Genomic DNA, 13238 nt, shown 5'->3' with positions numbered 1-13238 from the left:
TGTGCCCTAACTGAGCATTTTGCTCTCAGGCTGCAAGTTTACTGGTGGTTCCTAGAGTTTCTAAAAGAATGGGAGGCAGATCTTTCAGTCATCAGACTCCTTTCCCGTGAAACCAACTCCCAGTTTTAGTATGTGAGGCAGACACCTTGTCTACTTTTAATAAATCTTAGAGTGGCCTAGGTTATCCTGAGCTATATCTGTAGTTATGCTGCTATAGGCTTAGACTTCTGGAGGACATAATGACCACTTTTCCTCACTGTGCAACATTGTCCCACTACTCTACAATTGGCCCTGTCTTTTGGTGTTTAACCCTGTGTGTCACCTGGACATAGCTATTAGTTGAGTTTTAACTGCATTTCCTTCCTTTCATCCTAGAATTGAAATCTGGCTCAGAACTTAGCTTAGCTGTGCTTCTTTCCTAGATGAAGCCACTAAAGGAGCTGCTATTAAATTCTATTAAGTTTTTACTTTTCTTTTACATGGAAAGTACTCTTGGATCAGTGCCTGTGTGTGTTTTTGTGTCTCTGTGTGTGTATGCTCTGTCTTCTCAAACCCCCAGGCGGTCATGGCAGACGGCACACTAAGTCAGGTTCTTCTGGAGGTTTCTTCCTGTTAAAGGGGAGTGTTCCTTTTTACTGTCACTACATGCATGCTCAGTATGAGGAATTGCCGCTGTCGCCAATGCGAGTGACTGTCCACTGTTGCTACATGCTCATCCAGGAGGAGTAAATTCTGCAAGTCACTGAGTCGATGCAATCTGTTGGGCTTCCTTGGATGGAAAACTTTTCTGTTTTAACATTTTTTTTGTGGCACTACTGGCCTTTATTTTTGTTAGTTTTCCAAAGTAGTTGTCTGGAGAGAGGAGGAAGACATGCAGTATAGGTCTCCGGGGTTGGGAATCCCCAGACGAAGCCATCCTGGGTTTTGGATGGGGATTTTGCAAGGACTGACTGAGGCCTCCGTATATGGGTCGCATGCTCTATCGCTTAGATAGAAAACTTTCTAACCAATTTGAATAATAATCTGAATTTTAATACACTGTTTGATAACTATAATGAATTTGGAGTTTGGATGTATGGAAGGAAGGAAGGAAAAAACATGGAAAAAAGCACACATGGAAGAAAGCACACATGGAAGGAAAGGAATGAAGCAAACAAGGGAGGAAGGAAGGGAGGACACAAAGAAAAAAACAATGGAAGCACATGAAGGGAATGGAGGTAGGACACAAAGAAGAAAAGAGAGAAGGAAGGACCCAAGAAGGGAATAGAGATAGGTCACAAAGTAGAAAGGATGAAAAGAAAAACAGGGTAAGACAAAAGGATGAAAGGAGCAAAGGAAAGCGGAAAAGACACAAGTTCATCTTTTTAGCTGACAGAGGGACTGGAGAAGTAGAACCATAGAGAAGAAATGCATGTGGTTCAGAGAAAACAAATATCTGCATCTGGCACAGGGTATGTACTTGCTTTTCCTGTTATATCAAGATGTTTCCAGTGTTGAGAGCTGAGGGATTAGAGGTGGTTGCATAATTTTGAATTTGTTCTTTTCCTCCCAAACGTTGCACCTTAAATTAATAGGTATTATAACTCCAATTCTAAGCCATAAAACTCCATTAAACAGCAGTAAACATTTGATTAGGTTACAATTTTAATAATCTCAGGCAATATCTTAAATTTTTAATTTCTAATTCATAAAACTTCCTCTTTTATTTTTAATAGGTTTGTAGAGAATCTGCATTAGTATGCTTGTTTCTGCCTTTCTGTTGCTTTTTAATTATCTGAAACATTACAAAATAGATATGATTTTGATTAAAGATAAATAAAAAACCTTGATTGGATGTACTATTAACCCATGGGGGGGGGTTTGTTATCATCTTTAATTGAAGAGCAATTATCTTTGATTAATACTAAATAATAATCATAATAATAATAATCTAAGTAATATACAGAACATGAACATAACATGAACACAGGGGTCTGATCTTTTACCTACAAAAAAATGCTTTGCTCTAGGTCACTTCAAATGTCGTTGTAAGGTGTTTTAGGTTTAATCTTAACAGCCTCTTATCCCATGCAAACTGTACCGTAGAATCTCCAGGATATGAATTGTTTTATAACATCAAAGTGCAGTATTTAGAAGAATCTTCTCTTAATATTTACTTGGTAATTCAGAAGTCTACAAAAAATGGAAATAATCAATTAATAGTAACCTAAAATATTGACTTAATGTTAAACTTGGGGTTATAGCGTTCTAGGATTTCCTTCGTTCACCTCTGGAACATTGCCAAAAGTAGAAATATCCTGTCCAGGTGACACTAAAGAACTAGTCAATGCATTTGTTTCTTTAAGGCTGGACTATTGTAATTCTTTAATACCAGGAAGTCCACAAAATGCAGTTAAAAGCCTTCGGTGGATCCAAAATGCTGCAGCAAAAGGTTTGATGAAAATTAAAAAGAGAAGTAATATGCAGAATCTCTTTGTGACAGTAAATGTGTAATGAAATTTGTTGAATGGGAAGGAAGTACGCCAGGATATTGGAGAGGAGAGTCCGGCCGATAGTCAAACCTCGGCTTCAGGAGGAGCAGTGTGGTTTTCGTCCCGGCCGTGTAACACTGGACCAGCTCTATACCCTCTACAGGGTACTCGAGGGTTCATGGGAGTTTGACCAACCGGTTCACATGTGTTTTGTGGACCTGGAGAAAGCATTCGACTGTGTCCCTCGTGATGCCCTGTGGGGGTGCTCCAGGAGTATGGAATCGGGGCCCCTTTATTAGGGGCCATCCGGTCCCTGTACTAGCGGAGCAGGAGTTTGGTCCGTATTGCCAGCACTAAGTCGGACCTGTTCCCGGTGCATGTTGGACTCCGGCAGGGCTGCCCTTTGTCACCGGTCCTGTTCATAACTTTTATGGACAGGATTTCTAGACGCAGCCAAGGGCCGGAGGGGGTCTGGTTTGGAGACCAGTGGATTGCGTCTCTTCTTTTTGCAGATGACGTGGTCCTGCTGGCCCCCTCTAGCCAAGACCTACAGCATGCGCTGTGGCGCTTCGCAGCCGAGTGTGAAGCGGCTGGGATGAAGATCAGCTCCTCCAAGTCAGAGGCCATGGTACTCGACCGGAAAAGGGTGGCTTGTCCTCTTCAGGTTGGAGGGGAATTCCTGCCTCAAGTGGAGGAGTTTAAGTATCTTTGGGTCTTGTTCACGAGTGGGGGAAAAATGGAGCGGGAGATCGACAGATGGATCGGTGCGGCTGCCGCAGTAATGGGGGCACTGTACCGGTCCGTTGTGGTGAAGAGAGAGCTGAGCCGAAAAGCAAAGCTCTCAATTTACCGGTCGGTCTACGTTCCTACCCTCACCTATGGCCATGAACTTTGGGTTATGACCGAAAGAACGAGATCCCGGATACAAGCGGCTGAAATGAGCTTCCTCCGTAGGGTGGCCGGGCACTCCCTTAGAGATAGGGTGAGGAATTCGGCCATCCGGGAGGGGCTCGGAGTAGAGCCGCTGCTCCTCCGCATCGAGAGGAGCCAGATGAGGTGGCTCGGGCATCTATACCGGATGCCTCCTGGACGCCTTCCTCGGGAGGTGTTCCAGGCACGTCCCACCGGGAGGAGGCCCAGTGGACACGCTGGAGGGAATATGTCTCTCGGCTGGCCTGGGAACGCCTTGGGCTCCACCCGGATGAGCTGGCGGAGGTGTCTGGGGAGAGGGACGTCTGGGCGTCTCTGCTGAGTCTGCTGCCCCCGCGACCCGGTCCCGGATAAGCGGAAGACGACGAGTACGAGTACGAGTAATTTATACTTCTGACAGATTTTTTTTTATTATGAGACTTTTTTATTTGTGCACATTAAAATAGCTCAGTAATGCTACAAATCTGCACCTATTTTAACAAGGTCAAAGTAAAGTTTGCTGACGTTCTATAATAGGTCAGCACCTCTATTTTCTTTGGAGAATTCACGAGAGAAGGGTATACAAACTAGATGGAATGTTAGAAATTATAACATTAGATAGAGAAGCAGAGAAGCTGTTATCTGGTATCTGCCGATTTTCAGGTGGATCCTACCGAACTGCAGAGTAAGTAGGAAACAAAAAATCTGATACGTTTCGATCAGTAAACAAACCATACCTAAGCACTGCCAACTTGTGCTGACAACAGCACTCTTTCATGTAGCTGCTGTTACTGAGTAAAGAAAACTAAAAGTTTGCCATTTTCAGTATCAGTATGACATCCAAAATAAAGTAAAAGGATGCACAGAGATATACGAAGCTACTTAAAAAGGAAACTATATTTTCCATGAATTTTCAAAGCATGTTGCAGTTTGTTCATGCTCTAAAAGAGCGAAACCTTTAGGAGATACGTAAAGGCTAAACAGTAACGGAAATCAGCACATGCCAACTTAATAATATTTTCAGTAAGATATAGGGTTCATATGGTTTACAAACAACTACTTTCTGTTTTAAATTACATTAATGTCAAAATGATCCATAGGATTTTTGTTCTGATGTAACTAAAGTTTTTTTTTAAATAGAACAGCTATGAACATCTCTATATGTAATTAAGTCAGTGTGTAAAAAAGTTAAAAAATTTAAGTTTTCTCTTTTTAAAAAGCTTAAACGCAACATGAATTAACATTATTAAAACCTGTAAGTTGTTTCCTCAGTCACCTTAGCTAGATCCTAATCACCTTCTTGCTCTCTTAGACACTCGCTCTTTCAGTACTTTTACACACATTCACACACAGGTTTTGGGCCCCAAAAGAAGTAGTGGGTCCTCACAACATAGTATGTGTTGGAAAAATGGGCCTTACACTGTAACAGATGCTAGAACACACACACACATACTCTCTCTCTTGTGGGACTTTATGTTGTGAGGACCTTGCATTGACTCTCATTGACGTCCATTGATTTCCATTCATTTCCAACCTTTTCTATAGTTAACCCTGACCCTACCCCAAAACCTAATCATTACCAGTGAGCCTAACCTTAACTCAATTCACACCTTAGTCCTAAACCTAACCCCTAGCAAAACATGTGAGGACAGTGACAATATCCTTACTAAGGACAAACGGTCCTCACTTTGCTGGAGAAAAATGAAAAATAGTCTTCACTCAGCCACAAAAACAGAAGCGCACACAGACAAACACACACACACACTTACTCTCTCTCTCCACCTCTGTCAGTTCATTGATTCTGAGGACATGTCGTCGTGGTAACAGCAATGTCTGGTACGGCCACGTTGCCCAATATGGCACCACAACCAGCCAATCAGAATTCTCCACCACCACACGTTCCTAAGAGAACCGAAACATTAAAATATTATTAGAATGTGGAATTAAACACAATTACCGTATTTTCCGCACTATAAGGCGCACTTAAAAACCTTTAATTTTTTCAAAAAATGACAGTGTGCCTTGTAATCCGGAGCGCCTTATATATGGATCAATTGGTTAATTGGTTGATCCATACTGGTTGTACACGGCGCTCTGTCAAAATGTTTCAGTACGACTGGTAAACTACAAAGCCGCACCGCTTGCAGCATTACGGCTACCGTAGTCAGGGGTGTCGCCGAAGTAATAGCAGTAAACACCTGTACTGTGCTTACTCCTAGTCCAACACCACTTGTGTGTGTATAACATTTGAATGTACTGTTGCAGGAATTGCCTGAACTATATGTGATTAGAAGGTCAGTGTGTGGGGTGTATGTTTCGTGTGTGTGTATAGAAGATGTTGACATTACTCCTCCGGACAGAGGTGGCGCTGTGTGCTGCCGTAGCTGAGAATCAAGAGTGAAGGAGTGACGTCGGTATTATTGTGTTTGTGGGGTGGGTAGAGACGGCGACCGGAGCAGCGGTGTATGAGTCTGTAAGCCCTGTGTTTTTACGTGCTGCAAAGTCATTAAAAAGAACCCCGAATCTCGTCAACAACTCAGTGTTTTGATGCTGTTTCTTCATGCTCAACTCAGCAACGTATGAGTGAGGGAGTTAACCCCGAGGAAACTAGTAACTTCGGCCCTGGAGAAAGCGTCTCCCCTGTGTCATCAGACTACGGTCAGGGGACAGAAACAGGAAAGGTTAACAGTACTAACGTTTGATTTAGTGCATCAAACTGTTTCTTTTACATGTTTACTGAATCAGGGAAAAGTTCCCTTTCACGTTTTAACTAACGTTTGATTTCAACTTCAACTTCATAGACTCCAATGCATTCCTAACGTGCGGTTGGCTCTATTCAATAGAATTCTATGTAGAGGAGACCTTACCATGAGAGTGAATGGAGTTATCAGAACGCTGGTTTGTGGTGTATTAATAAAGTTTGACTGACTGACTTATCTGTTGACATTCTCTTTAGCACAGCTCCATCTAGTGGATGCATAACGCAACCCCAGTCAAACGTTTGACTGCAGTAGCTTCTATTCTATGCGCCTTATAATTCGGTGCGCCCTATATATGAAAAAAGTTCTAAAATAGGCCATTCATTGAAGGTGCGCCTTATAATCCGGTGCGCCTTATAGTGCGGAAAATACGGTAAATTGTTTTCTAAGTTATGTAAGTTTTGTGTTTTAAACAAAAAGCAATGTGTTGTCTAAGATACGTTGACTCCAAACGTAAAGAATAAACAGCTGAATTCAGTCCTAAATGTGGCATATTAATGACACCTCAACACTGCTTCCTGAACCTTTGGCTTTTAGAAGAACATTTTAAAATCAAATAGATTTTGCATCTCAATTCAAAAAGCACAGAGTTGCTGCAATTTCTGAACATACACAAAACTTAATCTGCCGTACTTAAAAGCTTTTAGCAAAACACCAAAAAACCATTTAGTCACACTGGATTAAGAGAGTCTGTGAACATTTACTTTTTAAAATACTTTAATTAAGTTTTTAACAGTTTACTGGGCAGTTCCCTAACATAAATGTATATTGATCAAAACAATTCTGTTGTAGCTGCGCATTTAGTGTGCCAGTCGTACTGGAAGCTGAACCTTCCAGGATTTCCCTGTATTTAGCTCTATCCATCCTCCTCTCAACTATGACCAGCTTCTCTGTTGAAGACATTCATCCCCACAGCATGATACTGCCACCACCATGATTCCATATATGATTTGTGTTTAGGGATATTACAGTTTAATATCTCTGCAGCTCCCCAAAAGTTACTATGAGTCTCTTAGTTGCTTCTCTAATTAGATGTTCAGAGGTAAGAATATTGTTTTTTAATCCAACCCTGCTGAAGACATCTTCACAACTTTATCCCTCAAATGTCTGCTGTGTTCCTCGACCTTCATGATTCTGTTTGTTCACTAATGTTCTCTAACAAGCCTATGGGAGCTTCACAGAACAGCTGAATTTATAATGAGATTAAATTAGGTGATTTCTGAGAGCAATTAGTTGCATTCAGTTTTATTTAAGAGTGTTGCAGTAAAAGGAGATGAATATAAAAGCAGGAAACACTTCAGAATTTTACCTGTAAAATAATCCTTCAAAAACATTGTATCATTTTTCCTCCCACGTAACTACTATGCTCAACTTTGTGTTGGACTGTCACATCAGATCCCAATAAAATATATAAAATATGGTAAATAACTGGGAATTATTTGAAACTGCAATGGAAGAAACTATACACCATGAAATTACAGCTCAGATAGTTGGTCTGTCTGAAGTCTGAAGACTAATCAAAATCTTGGCCTACTTGGGATGCGTAGCAACATATTCTATAACATTTTACCTGTAGTCCTACTACAAAGTGGGTACTAGGTGTGGTTTAACGCTTAGACGAGTGTCGCATATATAAAAACACACAGGATTGCTTCTTATCTATTTGCCTTGTTAATGAGGATCCTTTTTGTTTTTGGTTTCTGAGAGACTTCATATTTGTACGACAAAAGATAACAATCACTCAATGTACTCAAACAGCTTTGCCATATTGCAATACTTGTATTAAGAGCATAAAAACTGAAAAAAGGGGAAGATTAAGTAAAAAATAAAACTTGGACAATTGAAAAACAAACTCAAAGCGTATTTGAAATGATAATTAAACTGGTCAGCAGGGAAAATAGTGTAATTACCATGAAATATCAAATGCAGGATGCGTCCAAGGCAAAAAAGTTAATAAGATGATGAGTTGGCACAAACAAATCCTGAGCTTGCTACCAGAATCAATCAGTCATAGATTAGCCTGGTGTGTGTGTGTGTGAGAGAGAGAGAGAGAGAGAGAGAGAGAGAGACAAATTCAAGGCTTTTCCAGCTGTTGCATCTAAAATCGATCTGTTCTTTGGTTCTTTGGTCAAAAAGAGTTAAGTACACATACTTAATCACATATTACAGATCACAAGCAAGCCACGACGCATAATGATTTTAAGAGATTTGATAGCAGGCTAAAGTGAAACAAGTTAGTTGTGACATTGCTAGTGACAATTATTTATTCTTAAAGGGATACGAAACTGTTAATTATTAGGCCCGAGCAGAAAGCCTGCAAGGGCCTATTGTAATCGTAGGATTTCTTATTTTTCCGGGGTCTTTTGGCAGGGCAATATGGGGGCTTTGCCATGCAACAAAACGCGCAAGATTTTACCCAAAATTGTCCCCCCGCGTGAAATTTTTGTTCTTCACTGTTGTCGTCAGTGGGCATGGCCAAACCTCTTAGCCATGCCCCCAAACGTGAGATAGGGCGAACCGTAAGTCGTACAGATCTGAAATTTTGCACATTGGTAGAGCTCCTCAAATCAAGATAAAAAAGTCCCCTAAAACGCACAGGAAATCGGCCATTTTGGGTCAGAGGCCAATTTTTGGCCGTTTTTCACTTTTACTCACATCGAACTTTAACGAACTCCTCCTAGGGATTTTGAGCTATCGGCTCCATATTTGGTCAATATGCAGTTAAGGCATGGGGGATTAAAAGTTATCAAAATCGTGAGTTTTCGGCCATGTTTAGGGGGCGTGGCTGGGGCACAAACTTGGCGTTCATACTCAAAGTGAAACATTTTAATAACTTTCCCAAAGAAATGCCAAATCACCCCAAAGTTGGCATGAAGGAGGACCTTTGGGTTGCCGACGATCCTATGGGGTCATATGCTGACATTATCAAAGCCACGCCCCCTGAGAACAGGAAGTCACTTTTTTCACTTGGAAAGGTGCCTCTCTGACCCTCTTGACCCAATCAACTTGAAAGTGTGTCAGAAGACAGATAACTAGTGGGTCTAACTTCGTTTGAAGCACAGTGACTTTTCATAAAAGGGCGTGGCCATCGCGGTGCGGCGAAGTCAGACGTCACGCCATGGCCATACGTTTGGCTCTAATTTCCAAATATATCATCTGATCTGCACCAAAATTGATATGATTGATCCTTGTCCAGTCCCCAAAAGAGATATGATGACATATTTGGTGGGCGTGGCCTAATTCGTCCACAGCGTCTCCTAGAAATCTTTTAAAAGTTAGCCCCAAGCCACGCTTTGACCGACGAATCGGAAATTTGGTACACATATGTAACTTCTCAGGACCTACAAAAAAGTATCTTGGAGCGTTGGTCCAAACCCAACAGGAAGTCAGCCATTTTGAATTGAAGTTGCCCTTTTGACCCTGTTTTGGGCGTTTCTAGCCCGCATATCTGAGTGAACTCCTCCTACAACTTTTGACTTACAGACTTCAAAATCAATGAGTATAGTCTTAAGGCATTGGGGATTAAAAGTTATCAAAAGCTTTTTTGCTACATGAAAGTATTTGGGCGTGGCTAAGCCTCAAAATCTGACTTCTCGCCATAAAAGACGAAATTGATATAGCTCCTACAAGGAAAGTCCGGAGACCGGAAACCTTCTAAGATTGATCTGCCTCTGGCCCTGAACAATATTCACTGATCAGATGCTGACATCATCAAAGCCCCGCCCCCTGAGAACAGGAACTGTCATGCTTTCCTTTAGAGAGTCAATTTTTGATATTCTTCACCTAATCAATGTTAAACTGGCCCAAGTAACAGATAACATGATGGTCTAAGACAGTCGCCAGTACTAACTGCTTTTGCTGGAGGGTGTGGCTGTGGCAGCGTGGGGAATTCTGATGTCACGCCATGGCCTTAGGTTTGGCTATAAATTACACATGAATGGTCCGATTCACTCCAAAATAAATATGTTTGATCTTTGTCAGCCCCCAAACACCACTATTGGATTACATTGGAATTTGGATCAAAAGCACCCCCTAGGACATTTCAAGTCCTCTATCTTCCTCATACATCAGCGAATCCACTTGAAATGTAGTATACATGATCAGGGATCAATGTTGAACATGTTGCCACAGGCAATTCATGATGTTGTTTTAGCCCCGCCCACTAACAAACAAGTGAGTGCAGCTTCCATCTGGAAGGTCCGATTTCCCCCAAATTTGAAATGCTTCTCGCCAGATGAGAACTCTGCATGTTCGAACATCATATGACATGTTGCTCACAGTCCCTCCTAGTGGCGATGTGTGGTATTGAATGAGAGCCTCGTCGGTCATGCGCAGGCGGCAATGCCAGGCTCCCGCTGTCGCTGCACGTTTTCCAAACGTATTGAATGACTGTTTTAAATAATCATGATTTTGATATTGACCCAAAAAAAAAAAAAAAAAAGACTGACTGACTGACACGATGTGCTAAGAGATGGAGGGTGGGAGGAGGAGGCATTAGCCAGGTTTGCTTTCAGCTCACCTGCATGAAACAATCACACCACTGGGTTTTCTTGCTAATGCTCAGCTTTTGCATAGCAGGATGGATTACCAACCATCTATGTACCCATCTACAACCCAAAACCGCATCTGTAATAAACCTAATATAACTGCAATAACCTACAGATGTTATAAGGTTTTAGAAGCCGTTGGAGGTATTGTGGATTTTCTATTTTAAATAAAAGCAAATAGATCATTTTATAAATTCATGTGAAAATATTAGGACACTGCAACTTTTTCTTACATATTTGAAAGATGGATTTTTAACATCAATTATATGAATACTGAGAAAATCAAGTGATATAAATAAACAAAAACTGAAGAAATTACCATTAAAGATGCAATTTCTGGTGACAAATAAATTACAACACCCCAACATTTATTCACATTTAACATTACTAAAATCACACACAGGTATATCAGTTTAAGTGCACGTGATGAGAACGTCGTTACCCAGCATTCTGAAGCGAGTTTGCACAGTTGGAGCCTCGGACATTATTTTGGTGTACTCCTGACTGTTGGAAGTGAGAGTGAACCCAAGGGTAAGATCCAAAAAGTTGTTTTAGCCTTCATAAGGAAGATCGTAGCAGCTGTTGAGTCTAATAAGAGTTAAAGAAATATCAAAATAATTTGAAATGGGTCCTTTCACAGCAAGGCATTAGTAAATAATTAATGGATTCTCAGGGAAAATTGTAGTGCTTTATAACTATGGAGGAAATACAGTAATTTAACAGGACCTCAAATTTCTTGGCTTTTCATTGAAAGTGTACAACCTTTATTGGATTCGGCTTAATGAATAGCAAAAACATTGTTAGATTACCGCTTTGCTTTCAATATTTATTTTGTGTAACAAAGAAAATAAATCAACCCATGTGGACAATGTTATTTGACCTGAAAAAACTTAATAAAAAAATTACTTAAAATGTGTTGCAAAACTCTATCACATTTTGTCACATTACAGCTGTAAATTCTACTGTATTTATTTTTTTAGGATTTTATGTGATTAACCACCATACATATTTATTTTGAAAACTGCAGTGTGCATTTGTATTTAGCCAAACGGTAAAAGAGAAAATAGTTTGTAGAACCAGAACCAGAGGTCCCCAGTCACTTAAAGTTTTCTTTGCACAGGGTTCTCACACATATTAAAATCTAAAATTCCATACTTTTACTCCATTTTCCAATACAAAATATTTAACCCTAGCTTGACAAGTAACCGGATCTGGTCATCTGGAGGTTCCAAAATCATAAAATAACACAATGCTGAAATTGGCTTTCAATTATTGAAGTTCGGTATAGAGTCATTTCATATCATTTTATGTCATCTGATCTAAATCTATAACATTTGGACTTAACAAGGGCTTGAGTATCATACACTAAATTCAGTTCCTTTAAACCACGTCATGATAATCGTTATCCCACAAAAATAAAAAGTAGCAGTTTTAGTGCTGTGTTTCGCATTTCAATTAGACCGAGTATAAGAATATCAGGTCCAGTTCAAACTTAATTTAAGGTTGTCTTAGGGAGTCCAAGAAAGTCGTGAAATGTTTTTTGATTGATGTGTGAACATCCAGTAAGTAATCCAGTAATCAAAATATTGATTGGTAAAATAGTAAAATCAATGCGTGACCTTGCAAGTCAGATTTAAAATATTTAATTTAAGTATAATTAAATGCAAAATTAAGTCTATTAAACAAACATTATTAGGTTTATGTCCTTATGAAAAAGAAACAATCTGAAAAATCAAGAATGTTTCTATACTAAGTGTATTCTTTCCATACTTATCCAGAACTGGAAAAGATTTTTAAAAAATGGGACAAGACATGGTTGGCGTTCATCTGTGAACATCAATTTTCAAGTTCTAATTAGCTCCCGTGGTTTCAAGTCTTTGCATCCTTCAACAGATTTTCTTTCAGGTCCTCCATTTATCTCCATCCATGGTCCCATTAACTCTGACCAGGTTCTCTATCAAAGATGAAGCAAAACATCACTACAGTATGATGCTGCCACCACTGTGGTTCACAGTGGAGATCTCTGTTCAGGGGCATGTGAACGGTTAGTTTTCCTTCATGTACAGCCTTCTGTATGTAGGCCAAAAAGTAAAATTTGATTTCATCTGACTTCAGCATCTTTTCCACATGTTTGTTGATTACCCTACTAGGCTTAAGGCAAACTGTCACTTCAGAATTATTTGCTACTTTGTGTTGGTCTATGACATAAAATCCCAACAAAATATGTTGAGGTAGATGGTTTTAATATGAAATCATTTTGCAAAGCACTGTATTCCACTTGTCGTACTTTTATATATTAGCTAATTTCATTTTACTTTCTTGTCAATATTTCATCTTCTTGACCTTGTCTGAATCCACTGCTGCCCTACTATATTTTTAACAGGATTATAAAGTGGCAAGAATACGGAAGAATTGAAGACAAGCAGAGGAAGCAGAGGATGTCCTAAAACAGACACCTAACAGACAGCCAATTGCGAGGAGTTTTATTCAATTAGCTTAGAAAGTTTTTGTTTCAAAGTTAAGCGTGTCACCAGGGAACCAAAGCCAAATTC

The 13238-nt window shown here is 40.1% G+C and overlaps 1 protein-coding gene across 3 annotated transcripts in view; it reads right to left on the bottom strand.

The window, feature by feature from the left end:
• galt (galactose-1-phosphate uridylyltransferase) overlaps positions 1 to 13238 on the bottom strand; it is a 56216-nt gene that overhangs the window by 11759 nt on the left and 31219 nt on the right. For all 3 annotated transcript variants that reach the window (XM_047373401.1, XM_047373400.1, XM_047373402.1), the window contains one exon: positions 5150 to 5282. In XM_047373401.1, coding sequence (XP_047229357.1) covers positions 5150 to 5282 — 133 coding nt within the window. The remainder of the gene's footprint in view (positions 1 to 5149; positions 5283 to 13238) is intronic.

The sequence above is a fragment of the Girardinichthys multiradiatus genome, chromosome 8, assembly GCF_021462225.1.
Source record: "Girardinichthys multiradiatus isolate DD_20200921_A chromosome 8, DD_fGirMul_XY1, whole genome shotgun sequence".
In the NCBI taxonomy this organism is placed as follows: domain Eukaryota; kingdom Metazoa; phylum Chordata; class Actinopteri; order Cyprinodontiformes; family Goodeidae; genus Girardinichthys; species Girardinichthys multiradiatus.
The sequence above is the reverse complement of the archived record's forward strand: the minus strand, read 5'-3'. Positions and strand labels throughout refer to the sequence as shown.